Source organism: Eubalaena glacialis, chromosome 15 (genome assembly GCF_028564815.1).
Source record: "Eubalaena glacialis isolate mEubGla1 chromosome 15, mEubGla1.1.hap2.+ XY, whole genome shotgun sequence".
NCBI classification, from domain to species: Eukaryota; Metazoa; Chordata; class Mammalia; order Artiodactyla; family Balaenidae; genus Eubalaena; species Eubalaena glacialis.
In genome coordinates, this window is record NC_083730.1 from 72,027,096 (window position 1) to 72,041,025 (window position 13,930).

The window sequence follows — 13,930 nt, forward strand, 5'->3', positions numbered from 1 at the left end:
CCCAAACATGTACAGATATCTGATTTATGACAAAAATGGCACTGCAGAACAGTGGGGGAAAGAATGGTCTTTTCAATAAATGAATCAGCTGAATACCTGTGGGGAAAGAATCTGACCTTCACCTCACACTATATACAAAATTCACTTCCAGGAAGACTATAGATTTGAATGTGGAAGGTTAAACAATAGGGCTCTATAAGAAAATATGAGAATATTTCCCTGACCTTGGGACAGAGAAAAGGAAAAGATTGATAACTAGATCGTATTAAAATTAAGAACATCTGCTCATTAAAGGATACTATTATGAAAGTGAAAAGGAAAGATACCTGCAGAAGACTCATCTCCAGAAAATATAAAGAATTCCGGGCAACCCAACAGAAAAGTAAGCAAAAGACTTTAACAGGCCCTTCACAAATGAGGTACTCCAAAAGCCAATTAGTATATAAAACGTGCTGTGCTCAATGTCACTGGTCCCCAGGGAAATGGAAATTTAAACCATAAAAGATACCCTCCAGAATGGCTATAATCAAGAAAAATGACAACATCAAGTGTTGACAAGGATGTGGAAAATTAGAACTTTCACATGGTGATGGTGGGAATTTCAAAAATCAGCACAACCACTTTAGAAAATTGTTTCACTGAATACCAAAGCTAAATATATGCATAGCGTACTATGATCCAACAATTTCATTCCTGGATATATATTCAAAAGAAATGTGTACACATGTACACCAAAGGACACGTATAAGAAGGCTCTTAGTGGCATTATTCAGAACAGCCCCAAACTGGAAACACCCCAAATCAAACACTAAACATCAATGAGAATAAATGAACTCCTGGTACTCACAACAACCTAGATGAAACTCACAAACTGTGGAATCAAAGAAGCCAGACACAAAAGAATACGTACTATATCATTCCATCTATATAAGTTAAAAAACAGGCCAGGACTTCCCTGGTGGCGCAGTGGTTAAGAATCCGGGGCTTCCCTGGTGGCGCAGTGGTTGAGAATCTGCCTGCCAATGCAGGGGACACGGGTTCGAGCCCTGGTCTGGGAAGATCCCACATGCCGCGGAGCGACTAGGCCCGTGAGCCACAATTACTGAGCCTGCGCATCTGGAGCCTGTGCTCCGCAACAAGAGAGGCCGCGATAGTGAGAGGCCCGCGCACCGCGATGAAGAGTGGCCCCCGCTTGCCACAACTAGAGAAAGCCCTCGCACAGAAATGAAGACCCAACACAGCCATAAATTAATTAATTAAAAAAAAAAAAAAAAAAAAAGAATCCGCCTGCCAATGCAGGGGACATGGGTTCGAGCGCTGGTCTGGGAAGATCCCACGTGCCGTGGAGCAACTAAGCCCATGCACCACAACTACTGAGCCTGCGCTCTAGAGCCCGTGAGCCACAACTACTGAGCCCGTGTGCCACAACTACTGAAGCCCGTGTGCCTAGAGCTCGTGCTCCGCAACAAGCCACCACAATGAGAAGCCCGCACACCACAACAGAGTAGCCCCTGCTCGCTGCAACTAGAGAAAGCCCGTGCGCAGCAACGAAGACCCGTAGCAGTCAAAAATAAATTAATTTAAAAAACAAAACAAACAAACCAACAAAAACAGGCCAAGCTAACCTGTGATGTTAGAAGTCAAGATTAATGGTTATGGGGTGGGGGGACAGTGACTGGGAGGGAATAAAGTAACTTCTGGAAAATTGCTAATGTTCTTGATTTGGGTGCTGATTACACAGATGTGTTCACAAATGTGTACACAGTGAATATCCACTGAACTGTGAGTATGCTTACGAGTTGTATGCTTTTCTTTATATAAAATTATTTTTTTAAAGTAGTATATGTACATTTTTTTAAAAGTTGTATTCGAGTTTATAAGGCAAAAATTCCCAGTTCCCAACCACCAAAGGTAACTGTTAATGGTTTGGTGTGAAAACATACTTTTCTAAGCACATACATGACTTACACATATATACAGCCATTCGAATACTTTGTAAATGAAGGTATACAAATGGGATTATACTACATGTTCTACAACTTGCAGTTTTTGATTTCATAATTTAATAGATCTTTCTGTCCAGTTATTCTGTCAGTAACAGGATGCTCCATACTTCCATTATAGGTGTAAGACTGAACCACACAAGAATTTATTTAACCTGTACCCTATTTATTTAACCTGTACCCTATTTAGGAGCATTCAGAGTGTTTCCAGTTAACAGGAAAAATTTAAGTACAACCAAAATTTTTAGTTTCTGATTTTTGTCCTATATGAAGTGTTACTGAGCATATTTGTTAACTCTAATTCTATGCCTAGAGTTGAAGAGAAGAAATGTAGATCTTGCCAAATCCTACAAAAGTGAATTTTCAATTTCACTAGGGTCCTTTTACAAAGTTCCTCCATATTAGCCATTTACCCTGCTTCATAAAACTATAAAGATTTAGATCAAATCTGTCTTCACAAAGCAAACAAAAATCAGGTCACCTATATAGAAAGAAATTACATTTTACAGGTAAAGTGGGGACTTTTCCTCCTAAGGTACCTAATGGTTTTCAAATATGAGTAAAGTTCTTTTCAGAGCAAGTAGATTTGCTGAGCAGCTGGTCCCTGAGGTGCAGTCAGGGGGATCTAATAGACATCTGTGGAAGCATGCTTAGATACCCGGGGACTGTGGGCTGGTGGAGATCATGCAAGGTGTAAACTAAACTTACAGTTTGTGAAAGCGTTTTACCCGGAATAGGCACTGGGTGAAAAGAAAATGCCAAGGTACGTGTGTGTATTCGTTCCAGAGCCAATCCTGCCAGCAATTCCTCCACACAGGACACAACCTTATCACACCTGCTGTGGGCATGCAGACGGGACCATCCTTGCACTGTGCTCTAACACTGATTAGGGTTAACAGACCCGACAAAACCCACAGGGTGATGTGGCTGCTGGTGGCCTCAGGTCAGCAATGTGTCACTGAGTGGTGAAGGCAAAGCAAAAGCCGAGGAGGTGGCGGGGTGTGGGGAGACTCTCACCTGCATGATGCTGTTGAGACGAGGCTGGAGGCTACTCAGGTACTCCTTCTTTACTTCAATCTCCTTAAGGATCTTCTCCTTGTTGGACAGGCACTCTCGGTACTTCTCCGCCAGCCTGTTGGGGGAAGACAGAGCACTGTCGCCTGATGCTCTCCAGGGACACCCCAACACACCTGTTCACTATCAGACTCTACCTAATGACAGCAGTCACGATTATCTGCTAATGTTTACCTAGCACTTACTATGTGCCAGGCACTTTGGAGAATGGTTTACAAGCATTATGGCATTTAATCCTTATACAAACCCTGGAAGATAGGGACTTTTTTTTATCCCCGAAGGAGGAGAAGGAGGAAACAAAGGCTCACGGAGGTAGATAACTTGCCCAAGGTCATCCAGTAAGAGCAAGCACAGAGCTGGGCTCTGAACCCATGCCTGTCTGCTCCAGAGGCCGTGCCCGTGACCACTGGTGTCACTTAATGCTCCGTTTCTTGCCTCAGAGGCTAGACCCAGAACTTTCACAAATATATGGACTCAGCAGCTATAGGACACAAATGAGGCCCATGGACCTGAGTGGGGCAGAGTGGGGATAGATTCCAGACCAGAGCCAAAGGAATGGAACACTTATGGCTTAGCCAAGGGCAAGTGATATACTGGACAGGGGTGTGACAGGCCAGCCCCATCTGCTAAAAAACTGACACCAAGTCCCTAAGATCCAGACTCAGTACTTATTAAATTCATTATGTAGACCAAAGGCACAAAATACACTCAACAACAGAAAAAGGCAAGGAATTAAAAACAGCAGCTTCTCTGACAGAAAACAGAACAAATGTGCCAACCAAAAGCCCTGGAACTCGTGTACAAACATGAAAGGGAAAAAGGTCACCATGATGGAAGGGATGCAACCATAAAAAGTCCAGGATGAAAAAAATATACATACCATATTCTAAGGAAGATCTAGATTAAATTACACAGTATAGACATTCTACTTACAGTTAATAAATAAAAGCCCTTTATTAGTACAAAAAGTTTTATATGTAAAGGGGTGCCTCAAAGCATTATTTATGATACCAAAAAAATGCAAACAACCTAAAAGTCCAATTCAATATGGGAACAATTATGTGATTTACAATTTACCCTGGAATGTTGTACAACCTTCTAAAATAATGTTTGCAAAGCTTTGCAATACCACACAAATATGCTTACAGGTGGGGGAAAAGGCAAAAAAAAAAAAAATCAGATTAATAATACAAAAGGTACTTAGGTCTTAGGCACTAAAATTTTAAAGGAAAGGTTACTCTTTCTCATAACGGCGTTAAGCAATTCCAACCCCACTTATGATACAGTTGGTCAAGTGTGAACTGCTAAGTGTGAATTAATCACAAAACGGGATTTGGTCTTAGAGACTATTCTGCTGGTTCCACAGTGCTTTGCTATCTGATCCTGGGTCAGGACAAAGCACTGTTCCTCATGGATAAAGGTCGGTGTCTGCACAGGTGAACAAGATCAGGAAAGAGGAAACGCTACCTTTTCCGCTGTTCCAGCTCCCAGTCCAGACGTGCAAGGGTTTGCTGGTGAGGGTCTCCCATGGTGACTTCCGCCTTGCTGATATCTGGAGGAGCCTCCTTATAAAACTCCTCTAAGCTGACCAGATCGATTTCTTCGTGCTTTGACCTGCAGTCAAAAACTCAATGTCAAGCTGCTGCCCTCAGAAACCCAAACTGTGGCTTAAACAGGCCCAGAGTTCCACCCCGTGTATGTCAACTCAGCCCTGGTCTACAGCTACCTAGGAACCTAGAATCCAGTCTTCTCAGCAAATGCTCATTAGCAGGTGTTTCAATGTGAAGAGAGGTAGTTGGTGACATGCCACAGGATCCTTATCCATGTTGCCCAAGCTTTATATCCATGATTTAGCTGAAGACCTAAAAATACACTTATGAAATTTACAGACCTCTCCAAGCTGTGCAAGAGAGCTAAGAGCTTGAAGAATCAAATAAAAACACCATGGTCTAGGTCTAGACTGTCAGGCTGAAACCAAGAAATGCCATTTAACAGGAATAAACATAAGAGTCTACACTTAAGTTCAAATTATTAACTGCCTAAATATAGCATGGGGAAGATCCAACATAGTATGACCAGATGTGAAAAGATCTAGAGGCTCTAACTGTTCATGTACAGTGACACACAATAACTGAGATGGGGATTTTTATCTCCATTTTTCAAATGAGATGGAGGCTTCCATCAGTAAGCAGCTTGCCCAAGGTCACACAGCTAGGGAGAGGCAGAGCTGGGATTTGAACCCAGGCTGTCTGATTCCAGGGCCCCTGATCCTTCCACATGGCCACCTGCCTCACTACAGGGTTTGCTGGCTTTCATCTGAACAACGGTTACAGGTGGAGCATCATATCTTTCTTCTTTTTAAATAGTACTATTTTTGAAACTTCTTGTAAGTCTTAAACTGAGAGTTTATTTCCTCCATGAACCCTTCTCCCAGGTTCCCCCAATGATAATATCTTATCTAAGCATAATACATTGTCAAAACTAGGAAACTGACAATTGTACAATACTATTAACTCAGGTACCTGATGTGGATTTCACTTCTATTAGTATTTAAATATTATTACGTGGATGGATTTGTGAAGCAGATGAAGACACCTCTCAAAAATCAGCATACACCAGACCCAATGCCTAACGTGGTCCCCCTCATCCCAAGTTTATTACAAATAAAACCTGACTCCTTTCAGTTTACACAAATAGATCTGACGAGGCAAGAACACGTTCCCTTCTCTTATTTTGTCTATTCCTTCCTCTTTCACATCTCTCAGCTTGGATTTGCCAAGGGGCATCACAGTTTAAGGACACTGACAAACTGTAGTTTGTTCACCTAAAGGCAGCTAGGCAGCAAGAAGTTCAGGTTCCAAATAATGAAATCCATTTGAAAAAATGAATTGCTGGAACTTTAGAGAGGAAAGCTGGGCCAAAAGGTTAAAAAGATGTAACTGGAAGTGAGCTGCTCCCATACAGCGTGCTCAGGAATCAAACTCGTAACGCAAAGGCTCTGCCTGCTGGGGAGAGACAACTGTTTTTCACCAGGTTCAGAGTGCAAAACTCAAAAGGGTCAGACAGGCTTCTGAGGTTCTTTGTGCAGCCTGGAACTACTGCTTCCAATTCTCCCACTCAAAGTGATCTATTCACCCTTCCCCCAGATCCTGTAGTCTCCAAGTGCATCTGACTTCTTTTTAAAGAAACTGGCTCACACTGAGCTATGTAGGAAAAAGCAGTTACCAACAGACCATCTTGCCAAAGCCCTGTGCTCCAAAACTCACTTAAACTCCAGACATTTGGTGATCTCCTTCTGCAGGTGCATCACCTCATACAACAGGTTCTGGAGCTGCAGGTGATAGGCGTCCACTTTCTGCTTGGCCTGAAAGGAGGACAAGGTCAGAGGTGAGTGGGGCAAGTCGGGGTGGGGTGGGGCAAAGCAGAGAAGCAGCAAACTCAGAAAAGGGGTAAAGGAGATTAAAGAGGGGATAAGAAGGAGGAAGAGGAGGGTTAAATCTCTCAGCTCCTACCTCATGAGTCTGATCTCTTCCTTTCTTCAACCTGATGTGGGCTAATCGGTTAAGCTTTTTTAGAGTCATGAAATGCACACAGCTCTGGATCCTCCGATCTTCAATCTCAACTGCCTACAGGCCAAAAAAACTGGTAAAGACCTTGACAACAGGAGCTGGCTCAGCTTCCTTCAGCCCCTCACTGCTCATCCTCATCCAGAGTCAAAAACAGACACTGGAAGGAGCTCAGAACCATAAGAAGTGTCAGGGGGAAATGGAAGAATGACTGTATAAGGGAATGCTTAAGGTTCCCAGGCATAAAAAACTAATTCCTGCTTGGACCAAAGTAACAGGAATCAAAGATGGAGCAAAGGCAGCCAATGCAAACAATAGCTGTCTCTACACAATGTACACAGAGATCCTAACAACGGCAACATCATGCCATACAACTTGACCTCTGTAAACAACATTACAGAATAATGTAAATGAAAATAGCAGAATTACAGCTGTAAAACTTGACTACAGTAAAATAGATAGAATGTAATAATCTTAACAATATTGGCCAGTATAAGCACAAATAAGTGAGATTCCTGGAAAAATATGGATTGTTTTGTTTTGAACTTACCCATTTAGTTTTCAGTCACACTGTTTTGCTTCTCTGCCCTGAAACCTTTTTTTTCATTTAATATTAATACTTTAATTTTTGGTCTCTACGATTTTTTTGTACATATCTAGCCTTACAATAGCAATGGTGATTGACATGTACCATAATTTCTCCACGCCCAGCACTTAATAAATATCATTTGGATGAATTATCAAATTACAGTTATGGAAAAAATTAATTATCCTGTACTTCCATGACTGTAATTGATGACTGGGTGGTGATGTTACAATAAATTAATAGGCAGGTATCTGGAGCCCTCAGGCTCTAACCCCCTGATGATGGCAGGACGTAAGACCAATATAAAGAAGGGCTCTGATAGGTGCGAAACAGGTCCATCCATGCAGACCCACCAGGTCCGTGTCCTCCCAGCCCCACTCCTTACCGCATCCTTGCCTCCCCTGCTCTTCAGGTCCTGGATCTCGGCCATGAGCCTCTGCAACTCCTGGCACGTGTACTTGTACAGCTCATAGTCTCTGCCAGGGTCCCGCAGGTCCACCTCAGCCTCCTCGCTGTAGTATTTACCTTCCTGTGGAGGCAAGGATACAGGCCTTGGGTGGAGAGTAAGTCTCTCTGTTGGAACAGGGACACTTGGCTGAGATAAGTAACAATGAAGCCCCAAATCAGGTCTCTAAAGGATCTGGTCTGCAAATCAAATGTTTTTCTTCTTTTCAAAATGGAAAAGAATTCCTCTTTTCCTCTTTCTGATTATAAAGTAATGCATGCTTGGTGTCAGAGATTCAGAACATACTGAGGAGTATCAAAAACAAAATGAAAACTTGCCTATAATCTCACCTCCCAGCCTGAAGTAACTCCATTGTTAGTAATGTGGATAAATACATTAAAAAAATAAATAAAGTAAAATGGGATCATATTGTTCATGCTATTTAGTACAATTTCCCATCATAATAAATATAAATCTCCATCAAAATGGCTACATATAGATGAACCAGAATTCATTTAACCAAATTTCTACTGATGGGTGTTTAGATGGTCAAATCAAGCTTTAGCAGAAACTAAAATATCCTAACTGGTCTCCCAGACTTTGGAATAAACAAACACGTCTCTTTAAGAGACAGTCAGTTACAATTAAAAATATTGTATTGCATATTTGAAAGTTGCTAAGAGAGCAGATCTTAAAAGTTCTCATCACAAGAAAAAAATTTTTGTAACAACTATGTAACGTGTCAGATGTTAACTAGATTTATTTCGGTGATCATTTCACAAAATAAATAAATATCAATCATTATGTTGTACACCTGAAATTAATATAATGTTATATACCAATTATACCTCAATTTAATTTTTTTAAAAAAGAGTCAGAATCAATACCTCCCAAAGGATAAGGTTCTTCATTAATTTTAATTTCCTAAATCTGAGGAAAGCATCATCTTCCATTTAAATTGAAGCTGGTATGTTTCTCTATTCTAGTTAAAAAACAAACAAAAACCACAACCAACCAAAAAATCAATACAGTTAAGTCATACAACCTATGGACTGGGAGAAAATATTTGCAAACGATGCGACCAACAAGGGCTTAATTTCCAAAATATACAAACAGCTCATACAACTCAATAACAAGAAACCAAACAACCCAATCAAAAAGTGGGCAGAAGAGTAAATAGACATTTCTCCAAAGAAGACATACAGATGGCCAAGAGGCACATGAAAAGATGCTCCGCATCGCTAATTATTAGAGAAATGCAAATCAAACCTACAATGAGGTACCACCTCACGCCAGTCAGAATGGCCATCATTAAAGTCTACAAATAAATGCTGGAGAGGGAGTGAAGAAAAGGGAGCCTTCCTACACTGTTGGTGGGAAGTAAACTGGTGCAGCCACTATGTAAAACAGTATGGAGGTTCCTCAAAAAACTAAAACTAGAGTTGCCATATGATCCAGCAATCCCATTCCTGGGCATATCCGGACAAAACTCTAATTAGAAAAAATACATGCACCTCAACATTCATAGCAGCACTATTCACAATAGCCAAGACATAGAAGCAACCTAACTGTCCATTGACAGATGAATGGATAAAGAAGATGTGGTGTATACATAGACAATGGAATACTACTCAGCCGTAAGAAAGAATGAAATAATACCATTTGCAGCAACACAGATGGACCTAGAGATTAGGTACGAAGTGAAGTCAGTCATAAAGAGAAAGACAAATATCATATGATACCACTTACATGTGGAATCTAAAATATGACACAAATGAACTTACTTACAAAACAGGTTCACAGACACAGAGAACAGATTTGTGGTTGCCAAGGGAAAGGATGGATTGGGAGTTTGGGACTAGCAGATGCAAACTATTATATATAGAATGGATAAACAACAACGTTCTACTGCATTGCACAAGGAACTATATTCAAGATTCTGTAATAAACCATAATGGAGAAGAAAAAAATAGTTAAGTCATAAATTAGCTTAACAGATTCAAGGACAGAGAAACAGCAAAAGAAGAACCCGCTGACTACGAGAGCACTCAGGCCTCAGAAGATGTTCTTTAGCTACATGGTTCTGGTACTGTCTCGGTAGCAGACCAGGGATGTCACATCTCCAAAGCCTTAGTGGCCTGCTGCGGATGGACTGCCTTCTTCTGACCATCAGGAAAGCTGGAGACACACCATACTAGAATGCATTCTCTGTTCAGGCACTAATCATGTCTAATACAGGCTTGTTGGTTCTTGGGATGCTGCAGCTAAATCTGATGTGGATACTCAGGTCTTGAAGAGCCAAGGGAATTCCAGGCACCTGGTCAAACAGAGGCCACCTGGGAGGTTGTGCCTATGACCCTCGGCTGCTGCAAACCCACAGCCAGGTGCTTGGCCACGAGCTGCAATTTCTCAGCAGCACAGCAGCCCTGGCTGATCTCACCTGTTCAGTGTCAGAACGATTACGCTTCCCTTCAGCTGGAGCTCCATCACTTCGGATCACTTTGGGCTTTCGTTTTTTGCTCGATTCTGATGACATGGTTGTTTGGTGAGGTCAGGAGGAAACAGCAGAGACCTGTTAAGAGGAGAAAGCTTCTGAGCTTTTCCAGAGTTGGAACTGGAGATTTTCCTAGAGTCATAATACTGAAGTCTAACTAGCAGTTGTGCCTGCTTACACTCTTGGTAACTCAAGAAAAGTCATCAACCCTCCAAAGCCTCAATTTAATCCTCTGTAAAAAGCGGAATCATCCCTCAGCCTGTTCAAAATGAACTCATCTTCCCCAACTCCACCTCCTTTAAAGGCACCACCACCACCCCACTGACCAAACTCCTCAGTCAGGCACATAAGCCCATTCTCAACACTACTGATTGATCATTGTGTGCTGGACCTTGATCTAAGCACTTTAAGGGTATGTTCTCATTTGGTTCTTATAACAAGGATCCTCTCAGATATGAACAAACACCATTTTATAGGTGAGAACACTGAGGGTCAGGAAGGTGAATGACTTGCCCAAGGTCACACAGCTAGTGTGCAAAAGCTAGGGTCCAACCCATGCCACAGCAGTGCTCCTGACAACTACATTACTGTATCTTGTAGTGTTGCCACCATGTCATCTGGCGATGCCATCAACTCCCTGGTTGACGCGAAAATTTAAAAGAACAGAACAGGGACTTCCCTGGTGGCGCAGTGGTTAAGAATCTGCCTGCCAGTGCAAGGGACACGGGTTTGAGCCCTGGTCCGGGAAGATCCCACATGCCACGCAGCAACTAAGCCCAGGCGCCACAACTACTGAGCCTGAGCTCTAGAGCCCGTGAGCCACAACTACTGAGCCCACGCGCCTAGAGCCCATACTCCACAACAAGAGAAGCCACGAAGAGTAGCCCCTGCTCACCGCAACTAGAGAAAGCCCGCGCGCAGCAACGAAGACCCAATGGAGCCAAAAAATAATAAAAATAAAATAGAAAATAAAAAATTTAAAAGAACAGAACATACATTCATGGGCCTCTAGCGTCACAAAGCATCCTCTCTCTGCTACCTCTACTGACTGTCACCAGCAGCCCGAGGTGGGCAGCACTAACCCCCCTACCCCAGTGAATCTGTCACCAACACTTATTGAGGGAGCCAATGCCTCAACAGAGTCGAGTCAGAGAAACCCTGGGCTGGAGTCTCCAGTCCTCTATTTCATGGCAATGAGTCCTGGGACAAGTCACTTCATTTTTCTCTGCATCTACTTCCTCCCAGATCAAATGAAAATAGCCATCCCTACCTCAGAGGTGGTTGTGGACATTAATGCAGGAGGTGCTCCACTGGGGCAGGCGATGAAGATGATCTGAGAGCAGGGCTTTAGACGGTACACGAGTGGTTAATAATGTTAAACACCTACGGAGAAAGTTAATCCCTTTCAATTCTTTTTAGAAACTTCTGATTGCTTCAAGGAGAACGTGTCATTTCCCTAGTTAGTCTTTAACATCTACGAATGCCAACGTCCTTTCGTTAACAAAAGGGCTCTACCTCAGATCCTTAGACAATGAAATCTAGCCACAATTATTAACGATAATCTTTACATATTAAATACATTAATTTTTATCACTACCTTCTGCATAGGACAAGTGAGAAAAGTTTTCTATTTATGGTAAATATTTAAATTTTTCTTTTAAAGTAAATTTAAATTTTAAAAGGGACTCAATTAAAAGCCTTTAGTAAACAATCGTACAAGGTAAGTTGATTTTTCACAGAGGGACCCGAAAAGCGTTGAGTGTGGGAAATCCTGACTTTGGCAAGACAGCAGACAGTGCCTGGCACACACAAGCGCATAATAAATGTGAGCTGATATCACCACCACCGTGGTGGTCGTTATCTAGAAGCTGCCCTGTAAGGCCTGACGATGCTGCAGCCATTATTTTCCACAGGAGGAAATTGAGAGTGCGGCGCCGAGCGGCCGGGGTCCCCGGAGAATGAGGACGGAGAACCCGGGTCAGACCCCAGCCCGGGGACGCCCTCGGGAGGTCCGCACACCACTCCCAGCCCGCCCAGCACCACCCCGGTCCTCTCCTCACCACACTGCACCCAGACCTGTCCCGGCCAGCGAGCCACTTCCGCCGGCTCATGCACCATAGAGAAGCGGAAGGAAGGAGCGGTCGACCGGAAGTGAGGCGCGGAGGCCGGAAGCGGAGCGCGAAGGGTCCCGACGCAGCCACCAAGCGGTGCGGGCGGCGGCTGGGCTGCGAGGGGACAAGGAGATGGTGGCACCTGGGTTGTCTGGGCGGGTCCCAGCCGGCCAGCAGCCTCACGCTGCCCTCTGAACAGGAAACCGAGGTTGCAAGGGCAAAGACTATGTGCCTCGTTCATTCTTTCCCCAGCGCCTAAAGCAATGCCCAGCAACTAGTAGGTGCTCGGCCAAGTATTTGTTGAATGAATTTGTCGAGAGCCCGAGATAACGCAACAATGTAGTAGTGCCATGATTTGGACACTTGTGAATTTGCTTCCATAACCTGGATTCTTAACCACTGTCATACTCACCCGAACATCCCACACTAGCGAGAGCAGCAAGTCAAGGTGGGCATTAATCCCATGTTACCCCGCCTCTTTTCCCCCAGAAGTTCATCCCCATTTTAGGCCCGATTTGCCCTAGGGCAGAGTCACAAATCTAATGCAGCATTTGACAGCTTCAAGTATTTTCTACCCCTGGTACGAATCGTACTGATGGGGTTCAGTAAATCCTACTCATCTGAAGGTAGAAACACTGATGTCCTGAATCCCTGATTATGTAGTGTCTTTCCTTCTGCCATAGAAGGAGGCCCTCCCCAAAAGTAGCTCAGGGAACACAATAACCTCCAGTGGGGTAGATCAGCCAGGTGGACCTGCGAAGCTGGCCCTGCCTGGGGCACCTGCCAAATTTCCTTGCAGATGAAGAAGACACCATGGTTATAGTAAATATTTAACTGGTTCCATCAGTGACTCCAGCACAAGTTTTCCTGAAACGGAGGCAGAATCAAGCTACTCAGAAGTTCATGAGGTGTGGGGGTCACTGAGGAGGTCCCCAAAGTCACTGACCCCACTCAACACACCTGATGGCCCAGTGGAATGAGGGTTGGGCTGAGAGAATGTGAAGAGGGAGAAAAGGAATGCGGGGTGAGGGAAATACGGGACCTAGCCCGTAGCTCTGCCTGCAGGAGGGCAGAAGACACTCCCTGCACAGAAGGGCTGGAACAACTTGTTCAAGTTCTCAACCTCATTATGTGGGAAGAAAGAGATGCACCTCTCTCCAACTGTCTTGTATTAGGAACCCCTCCCCAAGTGGTCTTCTGTCATCTCTGTTCTATCTTCCCAATTCTGTATTCCAAATTCTTCAGTTCAAACCCAAGTTCTGAGTTCTAAGTTCCACCTTCTGGGTTCCTGTTCCATTCTGTTTCCCTCCCCCAGGTCCTTCCCAGCTCCCATCCCTTTTCCCAGGCTTTCTGGGTGGAATATGTGGATGTCCTACTGACTTAGCTAACTTGAGGGTTTTCCCTTTTGCTTCTTGAGGCAGTTCTAGGCTTTTTTCCAGCAGAAGGGACTTGGCTCAGACTGTCCAGCAAGTGGGTGGCCCAGTAGAGACCAGGGAATTCCTGAGAGCCTGGCCTGGTCTGACCTCCTCCCTTGCCACCCCACCTCTAACCACTGGACACACTACCTTTTGTGCAACTTAAGCAAAGCTGAGGATTTCCATGGTGATGATTATGGACTGGTGGCCTTGAGATGAGGAATCTTAGGGGAAAA

General features: G+C 43.7%; 1 protein-coding gene across 5 annotated transcripts in view; it reads right to left on the minus strand.

The window, feature by feature from the left end:
* THOC5 (THO complex subunit 5) overlaps positions 1-12,307 on the minus strand; it is a 31,954-nt gene extending 19,647 nt beyond the window's left edge. Inside the window, exons 1-8 of one of the 5 annotated variants that reach the window (XM_061169018.1) lie at positions 12,229-12,307; positions 11,439-11,551; positions 10,115-10,246; positions 7,615-7,758; positions 6,590-6,703; positions 6,344-6,441; positions 4,545-4,691; positions 3,021-3,135 (exon numbers count right to left, since the gene is read on the minus strand). In XM_061169018.1, the coding sequence (XP_061025001.1) occupies positions 3,021-3,135; positions 4,545-4,691; positions 6,344-6,441; positions 6,590-6,703; positions 7,615-7,758; positions 10,115-10,210 (714 nt within the window). In that variant the 5' untranslated portion in view covers positions 10,211-10,246; positions 11,439-11,551; positions 12,229-12,307. The other 4 variants (XM_061169022.1, XM_061169021.1, XM_061169019.1 and 1 more) reach the window with 4 other exon arrangements.
* Between the last annotated feature and the right edge of the window lie 1,623 nt (positions 12,308-13,930).